General features: G+C 35.4%; 1 protein-coding gene across 3 annotated transcripts in view; it reads left to right on the top strand.

Annotated features, from left to right (window-relative positions):
- Positions 1–15,379, top strand: part of LOC127852756 (uncharacterized) — a 224,627-nt gene that overhangs the window by 26,082 nt on the left and 183,166 nt on the right. For all 3 annotated transcript variants that reach the window (XM_052386717.1, XM_052386719.1, XM_052386718.1), the window contains exon 2: positions 8,571–9,132. In XM_052386717.1, the coding sequence (XP_052242677.1) occupies positions 8,644–9,132 (489 nt within the window). In that variant the 5' untranslated portion in view covers positions 8,571–8,643. The remainder of the gene's footprint in view (positions 1–8,570; positions 9,133–15,379) is intronic.

Below are 15,379 nucleotides of genomic sequence, written 5' to 3'. Positions count from 1 at the left end.
ATCATTATCTCCTATAATGCAAGGAGATAGAGTACCATTACCTACAAAATAATAAATTTCTTGTCGTATTTTTTATTGAGGTATGCAAATACATGCCATATGGCGTTTGTCGAGGTGTCTGTGTTGCTACATCAGTCAAGTAAACTGCCCATGCATCGCAAAACAGATGACGCGGCAGGAAATATTTGACTTCAATGCCCTATTAGATAAGTAAATTTGTATTTCAGAAAAGTGATACAAATAAACGGTCAACGCCCTTCGGGCTTTTGCCCGTAATACACATTTTTTATTAGCTCATCTATTTTTTGAAAAAAAAATATGAGCAATTGTCATCACCTTGGCGTCGGCGTCGGCGTTGGCGTTGGCGTCGGCGTCCGGTTAAGTTTTGCGTTTAGGTCCACTTTTCTCAGAAAGTATCAATGCTATTGCATTCAAACTTGGTACACTTACTTACTATCATGAGGGGACTGGGCAGGCAAAGTTAGATAACTCTGGCGTGCATTTTGACAGAATTATGTGCCCTTTTTATACTTAAAAAATTGAAAATTTTGGTTAAGTTTTGCGTTTAGTTCCACTTTTCTCAGTAAGTTTCAATGCTATTGCATTCAAACTTGGTACACTTACTTACTATCATGAGGGGACTGGGCAGGCAAAGTTAGATAACTCTGGCATGCATTTTGACAGAATTATGTGCCCTTTTTATACTTAGAAAATTGACAATTTTGGTTAAGTTTTGTGTTTAGGTCCATTTTATTCCTTAAGCATCAAAGCTATTGCTTTCATACTTGCAACACTTACTAACTATCATAAGGGGACTGTGCAGGCAAAGTAATGTAACTCTGACTGGTATTTTGACAGAATTATATGCCCTTTTTATACTTAGAAAATTGAAAATTTGATTAAGTTTTGTGTTTAGGTCCACTTTATTCCTACAGTATCAAAGCTATTGCTTTCATACTTGCAAGATTTATGAACTAAGATAAGGGGACCGTGCAGGCAAAGTTATGTAACTCTGACTGGCATTTGGACGGAATTATGGGCCCTTTATACTTAGAAAATTGAAAATTTGGTTAAGATTTATGTTTTGGTCCACTTTACCCCTAAAGTATCATAGATATTGCTTTCATACTTGGAACACTCACAAACTATCATAAGGGTACAGTAAAAGGACAAGTTGCATAACTCTGGTTGTCATTGCTACGGAATTATGGCCCTTTTTTGACTTAGTAACTTTTAATATATGGTTAAATTTTGTGTTTCGATCCACTTTACTTCTTAAGTATCAAGGCTATTGCTTTCAAACTTCAAATGCTTACATGCTATCATGAGGTTACTGTACCTGGCAACTTGAATTTTACTTTGACCTTTGAATGACCTTGACTCTCGAGGTCAAATTATTAAATTTTGCTAAAATTGCCATAACTTCTTTATTTATGATTAGATTTGATTGATTCTTTGATGAAACTACTCTTACCTGACATACCACAATAGACTCCACCCAAACCATACCCCGTGCCCTCTCCCCCCCTCCCCCCCCCCCCCTAATTTTTTTTTTTTTTTTTTTTTTTTTTTTTTTTTAAGATCATCTCACAAATGACCACCACACCCTCCCACTATACCCCCACCCCACCCCCCCCTACCCCACCCCCCCCCGCCAATTTTTTTTTTTAATTTTTTTTTAATTTTTTTTTAAGATCATCTCACAAATTACCACCACACCCTCACAGTATATCCCCCCCCCATTTTTTTTTTAAACGGTTATGTTTGAAATACCGTCCAACCATCGCACCCAAACCCCCCCCCTCCCCCCGCGATTTTTTTTTTTTTTTCGCTTTTTTGGAAGATAATGTAATAAATGTCCTCAACCCCACACTATACACCCCTCTTCACTCCACTCCTCCCTCCTTTGTGATTGAAAATGAGAGTCCCTTCACCTTTAAAAAGAAAATAGATGAGCGGTCTGCACCTGCAAGGCGGTGCTCTTGTTTTGTAATGTTTTTACCATGTTAATAAATGATTTATTATAAATTTTAATTAAGAAATTTAAATTGATGTCTGACAACTTTGAAGTTGAGTCTGCAATTGTCATGCTGATTGTCATATGTTTGTGTCATTTTTTGTGCTGCATGTGCATACTTGCATGTCAAAATGTGTCAACAATTTTGTGTTTTATATCAATTTTTGAGGTACATTAATCAACATGGATGCAGCTAATAAACCAAGTCATCAGTACTTAGTTGATCTTATAAAAGAGCAGTCAGTGAATGTAGCCGCCAAGTATTTGCTAGAAATAGGTTGTAAAGCGTCTTTTAACACCGTGCACAAAGATTTGTCAAGAATCAGGGCTTATCACTAACTTTTTCAACTAGCCCATTCGGGCTAGTAAATGCAGAACCTACTACATGTAGCCCTGACCAATCTTTCATGTATCCTTACCCAAGTATTATCAAAACCTTTATATTTATCATTCAACTTGTATTTTCTTGTGCGTAATTATGATTCAATCATTCTTAATAACTTGCCTTACTAATGCTAATGAAATCAATATTCATCTACTTAAGACATCTATTTGTAATCTTCACGCCATTTCGGGAGAAATTTCCTTGTTTTTTTCCCCTTATACTTTCTCTTACTTTCCTCCTTCCCTTTTCTTTTATTATCCGAGGAACCCCCATCCCCACCCGTAACGCCAAACTTAAACAACGACATGAATGTCAAAACCTTTTTTACATAGATTGCCGCGGTTGCCGTCTGACGACAAATAGTAAGTGAGTTTTAGGTGTCGCAAAATAACGTGTTACGGTAGTCATAACAGTTGTACAGGGTTAACTCTCAACTAAAAGCCGGTATCCACAATTAATATTAGTTTTGCTAATTAAATTGCGTAAAAAAGATTGTCAAAACACTTCAAATCGATCAAACAAATTAAAATTATTTAAAATTGATAAATAAATAACTAATAAATTTATAGTAACTTTGTCGATCCCAGACGATCCTGGGCGATCCCGGCATTTAGATTAAAATGTATTATCGAGAAAACACGTCACTTCGAGGATACCAATCAAAAACCGTATCTAGAGGACTTCCGTTTAAAAATAGGTACTGACGTGTTTTACAAGGAAAACCGCCTGGGATTTTCTGAATTGTTGGCCTCTTTTTTATTGCAATCATGGGGTTCCAAATATATTTCGAGATACGATCCGTTTGTTGTCTCCAACTTCACTCTGGGATTGAATTGTCATCTGATCATACTGTATTAAGATTTCTGCATCTTTGAAAAGCTTATTTAAAACACAGTTTATTGATATAGAACGCATAATCTCGCCCAAAATACACACGACCGGCCGGGCATGTTCCTGGGACATTGGCTAGCCCGGACCTAGGTACAGGCAGTGAATGTCATTCGTACGTGCCTTAGTGTTAAGCCCTGAGAATGTTTCAGAAATTCCAGCATTTGAACAAAAGCAAACACCGGGTAAAGGGGAAGCACAATCTTGATAAATTTCTTAATGACCTATACCAGTTCCCAGACACAATGACTGATATGATCAATGACTGTCCAACATCATCTCAATTTGCTTCTACCATCAAAGCCCAACATATCAACCCTTGCTCTGGAGGCCCAAATAACATTTTCTTTAAATAAAACAAATGAATGGTTGCATGAACATGAAAATATAAATCAAATCATATTAGAAAGCAGAAAAGAAGCATCGAAAGAAAGACAACGTTTTAAACAAAGGGCTAAATCAATATTAAAAAAAAGATTTGAAAAGCAAGAAGAAGAGTTAAGGAAAAAAGAAACTCAAGAAATAATAGGGTACAAAAACTAAAAAAAACACAAATGAAATGTTGTTCTTTGGGCTGTGGCAATCTCCAGGTCAAGTTGAAAAAGAACTAAGTGAAATTAAAAGCATAAAAGAAAAGGAAAATGCATTGAAATCACAACTTAGATTTAGACGAGATGTTTTCAAACAGAAATGTGACAAAAAAGATGTTTATGCCTTTTCCAAAATGGTTGACAGAAAACGACAGACACTGTTGGTTGAATTATTAAAAGAAAATGTTGTTACATTAATTGGCCAAAGCTTTGAAACACCACAAGAAAGCGAACACTTTTTAGTTGGCCAAAATATTGAGCACAAATGGATTGAGGATGAGCAGGTGAAATGGTACCAAGGGAAAGATATATTACAGGTATATGACAAATGGGTTTTAAATTTAATATCTAAATTGATATATTGATTTTTTTTTTATGTGTGAAAATTCAACGCCAAACATGTCTTGATACTGGAAGATGCACCATTCATGTTAGTTTTAAACCAATTTATTTTAGCTTGATTGCATCAAAATCCTTACGTATAAAGTCTTGAGTCAGTTTCCTGGGAACAACCAGTACTTGGATTCATTAAAAAGATCTTCAGAATGACCTCTCGTTCGCATGGTGGACCTCGTTCGCGTTGTGGACACAATACCCTCTTTACCATTGCAACCTTAATTAATAAAAATGAACATTATACAACATATTTTATACAATATTATACAACTAACTTAAAGTATGCCCCCCTTCGAAGAAGAGGGGGTATATTGCTTTGCTCATGTCGGTCGGTCCGTCCGTCCGTCCACCAGGTGGTTGTCATACGATAACTCAAGAACGCTTGGGCCTAGGTTCATGAAACTTCATAGGTACATTGATCATGACTCGCAGATGACCCCTATTGATTTTCAGGTCACTAGGTCCAAGGTCAAGGTCACAGTGACAAAAAACAGATTCACACAATGGCTGCCACTACAACTGACAGCCCATATGGGGGGCATGCATGTCAGGGCTTTCCTTTGACCCGAGCTCCCGGGTTTTCACGCTTGAAAATTACAGAAGACCCCTTTTTGACTCTTGAGAAAATTATGTCATGCGTCACATTTGACTCGGGGGAATATACCGACTTGCGTCAACGAGATCAAAAGTTGTTAAGACTAAGCGATAATTGGCTCAGGGCGGAGTATCTCATTTAGTAGACGCTAATCGTTAACGCCCGCTTCCAATCATCGAAGCACAAGTCCACCCATTAGGCGGAGTTTGGTTAATTGAGAAATCTAGTATTGACCAATTAAAACGCTGCTGGTTCGATGACGCGTGTATTAACTTTCCATTATTTATCATAGCGTTTGTTATCAGCTGTTTTAGGAAAAGACGTGTATTAAACCCATCTAGTTGTAATAATCCAACTCCCAGGTATTGACCCTCTGAGCTGTACGTATGTACTCATAAAAGCTCAGAGTATTTAAGAAGAACTATAAACCCCCCAAAACAGAATGGACTCACCCACGTCAGTTTTAATAATATTCAATATAAAATAATAACATCCATATCCACAGTACACTGTAAAGCATATTTTGAGATATTTCCAGAGTACTGTATGTCAGAATGTATTTCCAAAGCTGAATGCACCCATCACTGTTTTACTTCATGTTTGCTCAATTCAAAGGCGCGCGAAAGTTATGCTGTCATATGTACTGTCTACAACGTCAAATTACATGCTTTGCATCAAAGTTGCTAAAAATAACTATAGAACCGATATAACTGACCTTGTGGCCAAGTGACAATTTTCGCATGTGCTAATTGATTACAAAATACACGTAGGCGTAATAATTGACCCTTTGAAAAGGCATAGAAAACGGCGTGTTTGTCGCACGTCTTCAGTGAAGATGGCACATGAAATATTTAAAGGGTGTCGGAATTTTTAATGGGATTAAATACCGAGGCACCTTTATCGGTGAGTAGAAATAATTTCCTTTTATAGTTTACCGATTTATATAGGCTATTGTGTTAAGATGCCACCCGTATGTTTTTTTGTGATAGCCAGCGGAAATGGTTTTTTTTTATAAATATTTTGTATTTCATTCTAAATTTAATAGCCAAGCAAAACGGTCAAACAAAGTTATTGGATCCCAGAATCTGTTATTCCATCCCAGAATGTGCTGTGCAGGTTTCAGGACATGTGCAAGAGAAGAAAGTGATAGTTTGCTGGTTTTATGCTAGTTGTGTGTGTGTGTGTAGTCATAGTGTTGTTTTATTAACCAGGTTTTCTGAAGGAAAAAACACTCCAAATTGAAGGTTTCAGAAAGATAAAAAAAAGAGTATAAACATGTTATTTATTATGCCCTCCTTCAAAGAAGAGGTATATTGTTTTGCACATGTCGGTCGGTCAGTTGGTCCGTCCACGAAAAGGTTTCCAGATGATAACTCAAAATTGCTTAGGCCTAGGATCATGAAACTTCGTAGGTACTTTGATCATGACTGGCAGATGACCCTTATCGATTTTCAGGTCACTAGGTAAAAGGTCAAGGTCACAGTGACTTGGAAACAGTAAAATGGTTTGTGGATGATAACTCAAAAACGCTTAGACCTAGGATCATGAAAATTCATAGGTACATTGATCATGACTGGCAGATAATCCCTATAGATTTTTAGGTCACTAAATCAAAGGTCAAGGTCACAGTGACTTGAAACAGTAGAATTGTTTCTGGATGATAACTCAGCAATGCTTAGGCCTAGGATAATGAAACTTCATTGATACATTGATAATAACTTGCAGATGACCCCTTTTAATTTTGAGGTCACTAGGTCAAGGTCACAGTGACCTGAAGCAGTAAAATGGTTTCTTTCGTATTCAGACAATGGCTGCCACTTCAACTGACAGCCTATTTGGGGGCATGCGTGTTTTACAAACAGCCCTTGTTTAAAAATTATATTGTATTATCAATTTTAAAGTAGTTGTAAGCATAAAATCAACAGCATACAATTCCCCATTTTAGTCAAAATGATGCAATATTTCCCAATTCAAATGAAAAAATAACTGAACTGCTGTTCAGTATTTGTTATATCATATTGCACAATTATTTGACACATTCAAGTAATATTGAAGTAGTCACGCATAAGGATTGCTTGTTTAACCTCGACATTATGGTTATAACCATAATCGGAGTATTCTGTGTTGTTAGTTTCATACTTATTAAATAACAACATAAGGACGTAACAGCCCTATACTTGTCGTTGCTGTATATATATTCTACATAGTATTTCTAAAAATGTGAAAATGTGGAAAGACAATATAATGCTAATTTTATTTCAATGTTATCATTAGGTTATGACACCATGAAAACATAAAATGAATAATGTTAAAACTATATTCTGCATGAAAAGCACAATTTCCGTGTGGATTACACCCGGTTTCCATAATCAGTCTCTTAAGCAATGTTTTATTGGTCATTGTCCGCTCGGGTACTACTTAAATGTGCCCCGGGTACTCTTACAGTAAGAATACTTAAATGTACCCCAGGTGTGAAAAATATACCAATACATACCTGGCAAATTTAGACTGTATCCCAGTTGTATTCCCGCCAAAAATGCGATGTCGGAGAACGCCCTACGGAATACGTAACGGAATTCCCCTATTCTCATTTAAGTAGTACCCGAGCTGACAAATTGTTATGCGCGCCATTCGCGTAGTCAAAATCAGTCAACAGAATTTTCCTCCCCTCTGACTTTGTCTCAATCACACCCCTGACAATGAACAATCAAGCTTGAGTAACTTGCCACAATTGCATCATGGAGGAGTACACTGTAAGAACCGATTTGTGTGGTTGGTATGTCACAGCCTTCGAACTGCAATACACCCACTGAAATCATAGATTGATAGTGACACGAGTTATTCATGCTCAACTGATTCACAGCCGGTTCTATCTTCAGTACCTTGAGGCCATAAAACTTAGAAATTATTTTGGATATTATGATTGAATTTTTATAGTAACGAGAGACTGCTTGGCGAAGCGAAATTACTCTAGCAAAAATATCAGAGAAACAACGGCCACGGTCAGTTTGATTCGGAGTTTCATAATTTGCATATTGCCCTATTACTACACGCACTTACAGCGACAGGGTACAACATAATTTTGGTCTGTTTTATTGTTGTCCATGTGTACATGCAGGATGATTTGTGGCATATTTTTGGGATGCACAAAAAGGTGATATTCTGAACAATTTTTTTGTTTAAATTCAAAGATGATTATAAAGGAGTCCGACGGACTCACCTGAAACACAAATAAGGAGTTTGAGTCTCTTTTTAAGGAGTCTTGGACTCCTGGATTCATGTTATTGTCTTACGCTGGCAAACGTTTAGGTCTTTTCCTGGCATATCTATGGATCAATTAAAGTGACCCATTCCCAAACCAAAACCAAAATTGTAAAAAAAATCCCAATTAGAAAAAAAAGTCACAATTATTGAAAATAAAATGGAAAGAAGGGTCTACTTGAAATTATTATTGTGTCTGAATTGTATTTCATTTACATCAAACATATGATTTTGAATTACATATGTATTATACATGTATAAAGTTATATTAAATTAGTTTTTCCCAATTCAGCGGACATTTTGCTCGAAAAAATCCCAATCCAAAATTGCATATTTTCCCAAAATGGCCAGGAAAAGGCCTTGCCGTACGTTAATTAGTGTGTTCAGTCCATATGATAGGTTCAATCTATTTAATTATGTTTTTTTTATATTTTATAGATGACGCTGAAATAATGGCCTGCTCGTACAACACAAGTTGACTCTTTTGAAGATATTGTGTGGTTGTAACAAAATGGCGAGTTTAGCTGATGTGTATAAGGATAAGGAAAGGACAAACTGGCTGAAGGCGTGTCTAGCAATAGGCATTGCAAAGTCTGGCTTGAAACACTTAGCTGACAACGAGGCTCAGAATTTTCACCGGCTAATTTACAGCCGTGTAGGATCTACTTGCAACAGCTGTTCCACAAAAAATTTAATGCATCATAAACCATGCCCAAGGAAAAGTTGTGATAAAGTTTGTCAGGAAATTATCAAAGAACATCGGTATAATAGTTTGTTTTGGAAGAATACATCTGCGCAATTGTGGCAAACAAACTATTGGGAAATAGCAAAATGTTATTTCCCACCAGATGGATATGCTGCCACAAGTTCAATTCGAGATACAGACTTCAACGGAGTCATCAGTTTTATGCTAAACTGTAGACGCTTTGATAGCAGTTTGTCTTTTCGAATTACAACGGGAAAGCCCACAAATCCCACGTCTGTGTGCCTCCTGTATAAGGTAAGAACTGCAGTGTCTCCTGACACAAGTAATGTATGCATTTTGTTACTAAATACTTAACATATATTTTTAAAAGTTATGCGTAACAATTATTGTGCATATAAGCAATTATGTGAATTGGACCTTATACATGTAACTTGGATTTTTTTTGCGAAATAATTGAAGGATTTATTGTTATGTATGAAGTTTTAATTTAAATCGTATATAATATTAGCTGAGTAACGTGTGTTTCGTCCAAACAATCTATAAGCGAAGTTTATTATTCAATTAAAAAGCCATTTAGCCTTTTAACAATTTAACATTTATACGAAATTTTAAGAACGTGCAATATTTGCGCAATTGAAAGATGTTATAATCAAAGCGCTGAAGGCACTGAATTTGTTCGCTGTTGTATAATCTTAGACGCAACTCAATTTTCAAAATTATGCTATAGCTTTTAATGTCGCAAGTTTGAAATGACCACAACCCTTTCACATTTATAAAGAGTGTGTTTTAAGGCACAGGTCGAGATGTATGTTTTTTTTAAATCATTGATACAGCTAATCAGTGTACACAGGCTAATCTTATTTGACATGCATTGTGCCCCGTTTTCCCTGAAAGCAGCTAATATGTATTGATTTCAGTGATAAACACTAGACTGGTCAATATACGCTCCGTGTTACCGGTTAAACTATTAGGTTTAACAGTTTGCATTTTGTGTAACCCAGTGATTTATTTTTTTTTTTTTTTTGTTACAGCCTGTGCCATTTGGATTGGCAAAATTAGCGCGATAAACCATGACATTGGGAAAAATCGCGCGATAAACCATGAAATTGGGAAACATTACGCATTGTAAATATGATTATAAGAACAGAATTAAAATTGTTAAGTGCATGTACAGATATCATTTTTATATTAGTGCTGCTTTAATGTCTTCTTACAATGAAGACAACGTTTAGTTAATATCCTTCCACATGCATATTAAACCTGCAATACTCTATAGATTCTTAAATACACCATTTAATCACAGCCTCCTAAGAGTATTAGTTTAATTCAGCTTTAAAAAAAATTAAATATCATATGGTAAAAACATTAAGAAGTATTAGCAAACACGTTTTGGTGTTCTTGCTGTGCTAATGATGTATCAAATGGAGTTAAAATAATATATTTAATTTGTTTACCTTTCAATATCTTGCACTTTACATCCTCAGTTCAATGCTATTTCAGTTAACTGTACAGCGTGACAAACATAATAAAGCAGAATTTGCATATGAATCTGATTATACACAGACCCACAGACATATAAAAATCAAATCATGTTTGTCTATTTCCATGTTCGAACCATACTCATCTCAAATGCTTTAAATTTGTGAGTAGACTGAACTCCAATTTTCCAACACTGGTTTCCGTGATGCACACTCATTGTACAGATTTCTCATAAATAATAAAATATTTGTCGTTTTTAAATCTCAAACGTAGTATTTTGCATTAATTGACACACGCATTTAATTATTCCTTAATAACCATATGCTATTCGTTGTTAGTTTGAATGTAATTTATCATTTTCGCCGCTCATTGCAAATTTCTCGTCTGCTTGCCACCATCTTGGACGTGTGTAAAAACAGGTGTTCTCAATCGGGACACATCGACTATCGTCGGTATCGTCCGCAATATATAGAGAGATGCGTAGATAGCAACGTAAAATCGTATTCAGCTACATTCGCGAACAATACGTAAGTCAGTTGTCGTTTGGCGACGACTTGACAAGCTCGATACGTACTCGATCTACGAAATTATCGCTAAATGACATTGTAATCTTATTGGCTTTTTTGGGAAAATTCAGTCATTTTTTGGGAAGTTTATGTCAATTTTGGGGGGAAAATCTTCAATTTTTGCAATTGGGAAGCAGCCGAATATCGGCTGTAATTTTGGGTAAAAAAAATCACTGTAATGTATTTTTTTTTTGCTTGAACCAGAAGTTCACAAGTTTACTTTCTGTGATATTGGGACGAAACACATCAGACATTTGATCCATATTTTTCTAAATCCTGAAATATCAACTAGTTAATACACAAATTTACCAAAGGTTTTCCAAAATTTATCAATTATAAATGTTAAATCATGAATTTGATCAGTGTCTGGTGTGTCTTGAAGGGTACTGTTTGGTCAATATGATAATAGAGCCAATGTTTGCACTAATGGTTTTATTTTCCATATGTATACACTTATTAAATTGAACACTAATCATAACTTCGTAAATCCGAACTTCTGTAAAGTTCTTCCATGTCTCACAGGTCTGAAAATATTAAGAGTATTATTAATAATTTAAGAGTATTTAATGTACTATTCTCTTTAAAAAAAACACAATAATTAAAGAGTCTTCAATGTCAAAATTAAGATATTACAAAGTGTGCTGTCTATCCAAGTTTGAAATGCTGAGGAGTATTTTTTCAGTATCAATGATGAGAAAGCAAACAGAGAAAGTGGTATTCTCAAACTACTTTGATCTAGTCAGTTCGTCACTTAATAAAAAGCAAAGCACAGCACACACCTACCAGTAATTGCTTATGCCCTATAATATTGAAGGACAACACGAAAAAAGACACAATATTGTGATAATTTTGCTTCTGTTCAAAGAATAATTATAACAGAACAAGTTGACTGGGTTTTGTTAATAAATTTTTACCTGAAAACTTACATTGAATCCTTTTTCCACACATAAGTATGTCTGGAGGAGCCGTCTTCTTCATGACATCGGTTTCAAGAACTGAGTGTTTCACAGCATTTAATGTCCTCAACTTCTTGTTCCTTTTGAAGAACTTGACCCATGGCCATTCATCAACCTTTAAAGACAAATAAAAGTAGAGCTTTATAAAAAAAGAGACTTCTGTCAAGGCACTAACTGTCTACAATACCCTCGAACTAAGAAATCACCACATTCATGAGCATGGTCTATGAAACAGCATAATGTGTTAAAATGATGTATTATATTTTCAGTTTTTTTGGTGAAAATGTCATTACTACATTTAAGCAATACCACAATTTACTAGTTTAAAATTGAACTGAAGATTCAGGGTACAGCGAGTATCCATAGTAAACATGGAAAATTGAAATAAATGAAGTCATATTTCTATCACAGTAACAGATCCAGGGCTTTATTTAAGCGGACGCCCGCTTGCCCGTGCCGGGTTAAAATCGTCGCGGGCAAGTGATTTTCCAAAGTAGATAGTCCGCCGGGCAAGTCCGTTTCGTATTAGCATAATTGCGGTATTTTTTTCGACTTTTCCCTTTGTATCTATTTATTTTCTTTGGGTCAATATATTTTTTTATCAAGTACAAGTAAAACGAGATTTGATTGGTCGCTTGCGTTGTATAAGCCAATCTAAACGCTCAAAACAAGTTCTACTCGGCAGACGTTTCAACATGGCGGACGGTAGCGTCCAGCCGATCTTTTCATTTAAAGGTCCAGTGCCGATTTAATATCGAAAAATGCTATTTTATAAATATGTATATTCTAAAACGAGTGGTATCATCAAGAGAAATAGCAAAAATATTAAAATACTAAAAGCGATGATCTTGTTTTCCGTAAACCGCCCGGGTATTTCCTCCACCTATTTTGGCTGTGACGTCACTCGCACTCAACGCTCATGACACGGAAACTTGTCCATTGTTATTACGGATCGAAGCGTGAACACCCCGCGCTTAATGTCAACATTGACACTCAATATCGTGCTATGTTAATACAGTTCCATTTATACAAGTTTTATAAAAATCGTGTGCTTTTTCTGTGTGTGTGTTTTGCACGACAATCGTTATTCTACTGTAAGTGTTGTTTTTTTTTCGGGTGCAAAAATCGTGCAGAAAGGGAAACAAGGGTCTATTCGGTTTTGACAAGGATGATGTTACTCGTAAGAAATGGATTAATAATATATTATACGCATGTATGTATTAACGGCTTAGTTACAAAAATAAATTACAACCCTGCTCTTATTATTAAGAACAAATAGGTTTATAAGTGGAACAGCGAAATACAAAATGACAAATACATTTTATTTGATAAATAAACAAACAAAGCTACAGCTAAATAACAACAAAGTATCAAACATAACATTCTTGTTCTGATATTGAACTCAACTGAATTACTGTCTATTACACATATTATAAAAAGCCATTTTAAAATGGAATTGGAATGGTATTACTTAAAATAGTAATATTATTTACTAACATCATCCATTATGTTATATTGAAATATTCAGATAAAAATGTAAATTGAGGAGGGTTTGTGTAAATTGTAATTATTAGTACAATTTATTGATTTCATAAACAATAACAGCTTGACATTCTCTGTAATGGGTATCCGAACAATCGCTCCCACAGACAATCGATCTAACGCTAAGTTTGACAGGGCGGACGTTCGCTCTTATATAATTTGACACCACGGCCATTGTTTCATACAATTAGATGCAAAACCTTAAAACATAGTATACGCCGATCAAAGGTTAACACCTATAATTAGCCTGTTCTGTTCTTTGTTCTGTTCGGTTAACACCTATAATTAGCCGAAAATTAAATTTACTTTGTGCGTATTATCATAAATACAAGTTGAACAATATTTCAGCTTCTCCAACTTCTCAAACGGTTTATGTAAACAATGTAACGATCTAGAAGATCACTTTCATTTTTTACTCGAATGTCCAGTTTTTAATAGCCTCAGACAACAATATATACATAGACAATGATTGATTTCTAAGTTTCTTATGTTTCAAGAATTCCCATGGCTACCAGTCAAATTGACCCCAGTTACCATTGTTGTGTATTAGTCCATACAGAGTGTCATGGAGTTTATGGCTATTTGGCCGATGACATGTGACTTATCTGTGGATATATCACAGCTGATTATTGCAGACACCGCATGATTTTAGATAAGAGATTAGCATAACCCCAATTATATCAACAAACAATCATAAAATGTATTACTATCAGACGAGTGGTTAGCTTACCAAGGGGTGCAGCTCCATGTCATATAAAAGTCCCACTCTGCCCACTTGGGCCTACACCATGCTATTATTTTGATTATCATGTGATTCTAACGGAAGTTGTATTTATCAATGAATTAATATAATTTGTTCACACTTAAACTCTTTTATTATAACTGGAAACAATGTTTTAAATTAAAATTCATGTCATTAGAAATACTAACATTCCTTCCCATTCAGAACCGGTGCAAGTATCCGCTCTATTTGTTTATTATTAACCAGTGCTTTGTGTAACCAAGTCATATTCAACAAGCTTGTACTGTAAAATAACAATCAAAAAATTATTTTTCCCCCGACACTAGCATGAAACACAGTTATATGTATTTCTAATCCGTGTTCCCAACACGATGGTTATCTTGAGCATTGACAAAATAAACATCGCTGTCCGAGGCAGAATCATAAAAAATCTGACAAACTGTCGCTTAATTCTGACTCATGCATGCTAGGTTGAACGGAAAACTCATCATAATCTCTATTTTCCATTTTCCATCAATTTTTAGCTCATCTATTTTTTGAAAAAAAATTATGAGCTATTGTCATCACCTTGGCGTCGGCGTTGGCGTTGGCGTTGGCGTTGGCGTTGGCGTCGGCGTCCGGTTAAGTTTTGCGTTTAGGTCCACTTTTCTCAGAAAGTATCAATGCTATTGCATTCAAACTTGGTACACTTACTTACTATCATGAGGGGACTAGGCAGGCAAAGTTAGATAACTCTGGCGTGCATTTTGACAGAATTATGTGCCCTTTTTGTACTTAAAAAATTGCAAATTTTGGTTAAGTTTTGCGTTTAGTTCCACTTTTCTCAGTAAGTATCAATGCTATTGCATTCAAACTTGGTACACTTACTTACTATCATGAGGGGACTGGGCAGGCAAAGTTAGATAACTCTGGCATGCATTTTGACAGAATTATGTGCCCTTTTTATACTTAGAAAATTGACAATTTTGGTTAAGTTTTGTGTTTAGGTCCATTTTATTCCTTAAGCATCAAAGCTATTGCTTTCATACTTGCAACACTTACTAACTATCATAAGGGGACTGTGCAGGCAAAGTAATGTAACTCTGACTGGCATTTTGACAGAATTATGTGCCCTTTTTATACTTAGAAAATTGAAAATTTGATTAAGTTTTGTGTTTAGGTCCACTTTATTCCTACAGTATCAAAGCTATTGCTTTCATACTTGCAAGATTTATGAACTATCATAAGGGGACGGTGCAGGCAAAGTTATGTAACTC

The sequence above is a fragment of the Dreissena polymorpha genome, chromosome 12 (assembly GCF_020536995.1).
Source record: "Dreissena polymorpha isolate Duluth1 chromosome 12, UMN_Dpol_1.0, whole genome shotgun sequence".
Lineage (NCBI taxonomy): Eukaryota > Metazoa > Mollusca > Bivalvia > Myida > Dreissenidae > Dreissena > Dreissena polymorpha.
This window is presented reverse-complemented; position numbering and strand designations above follow the sequence as displayed.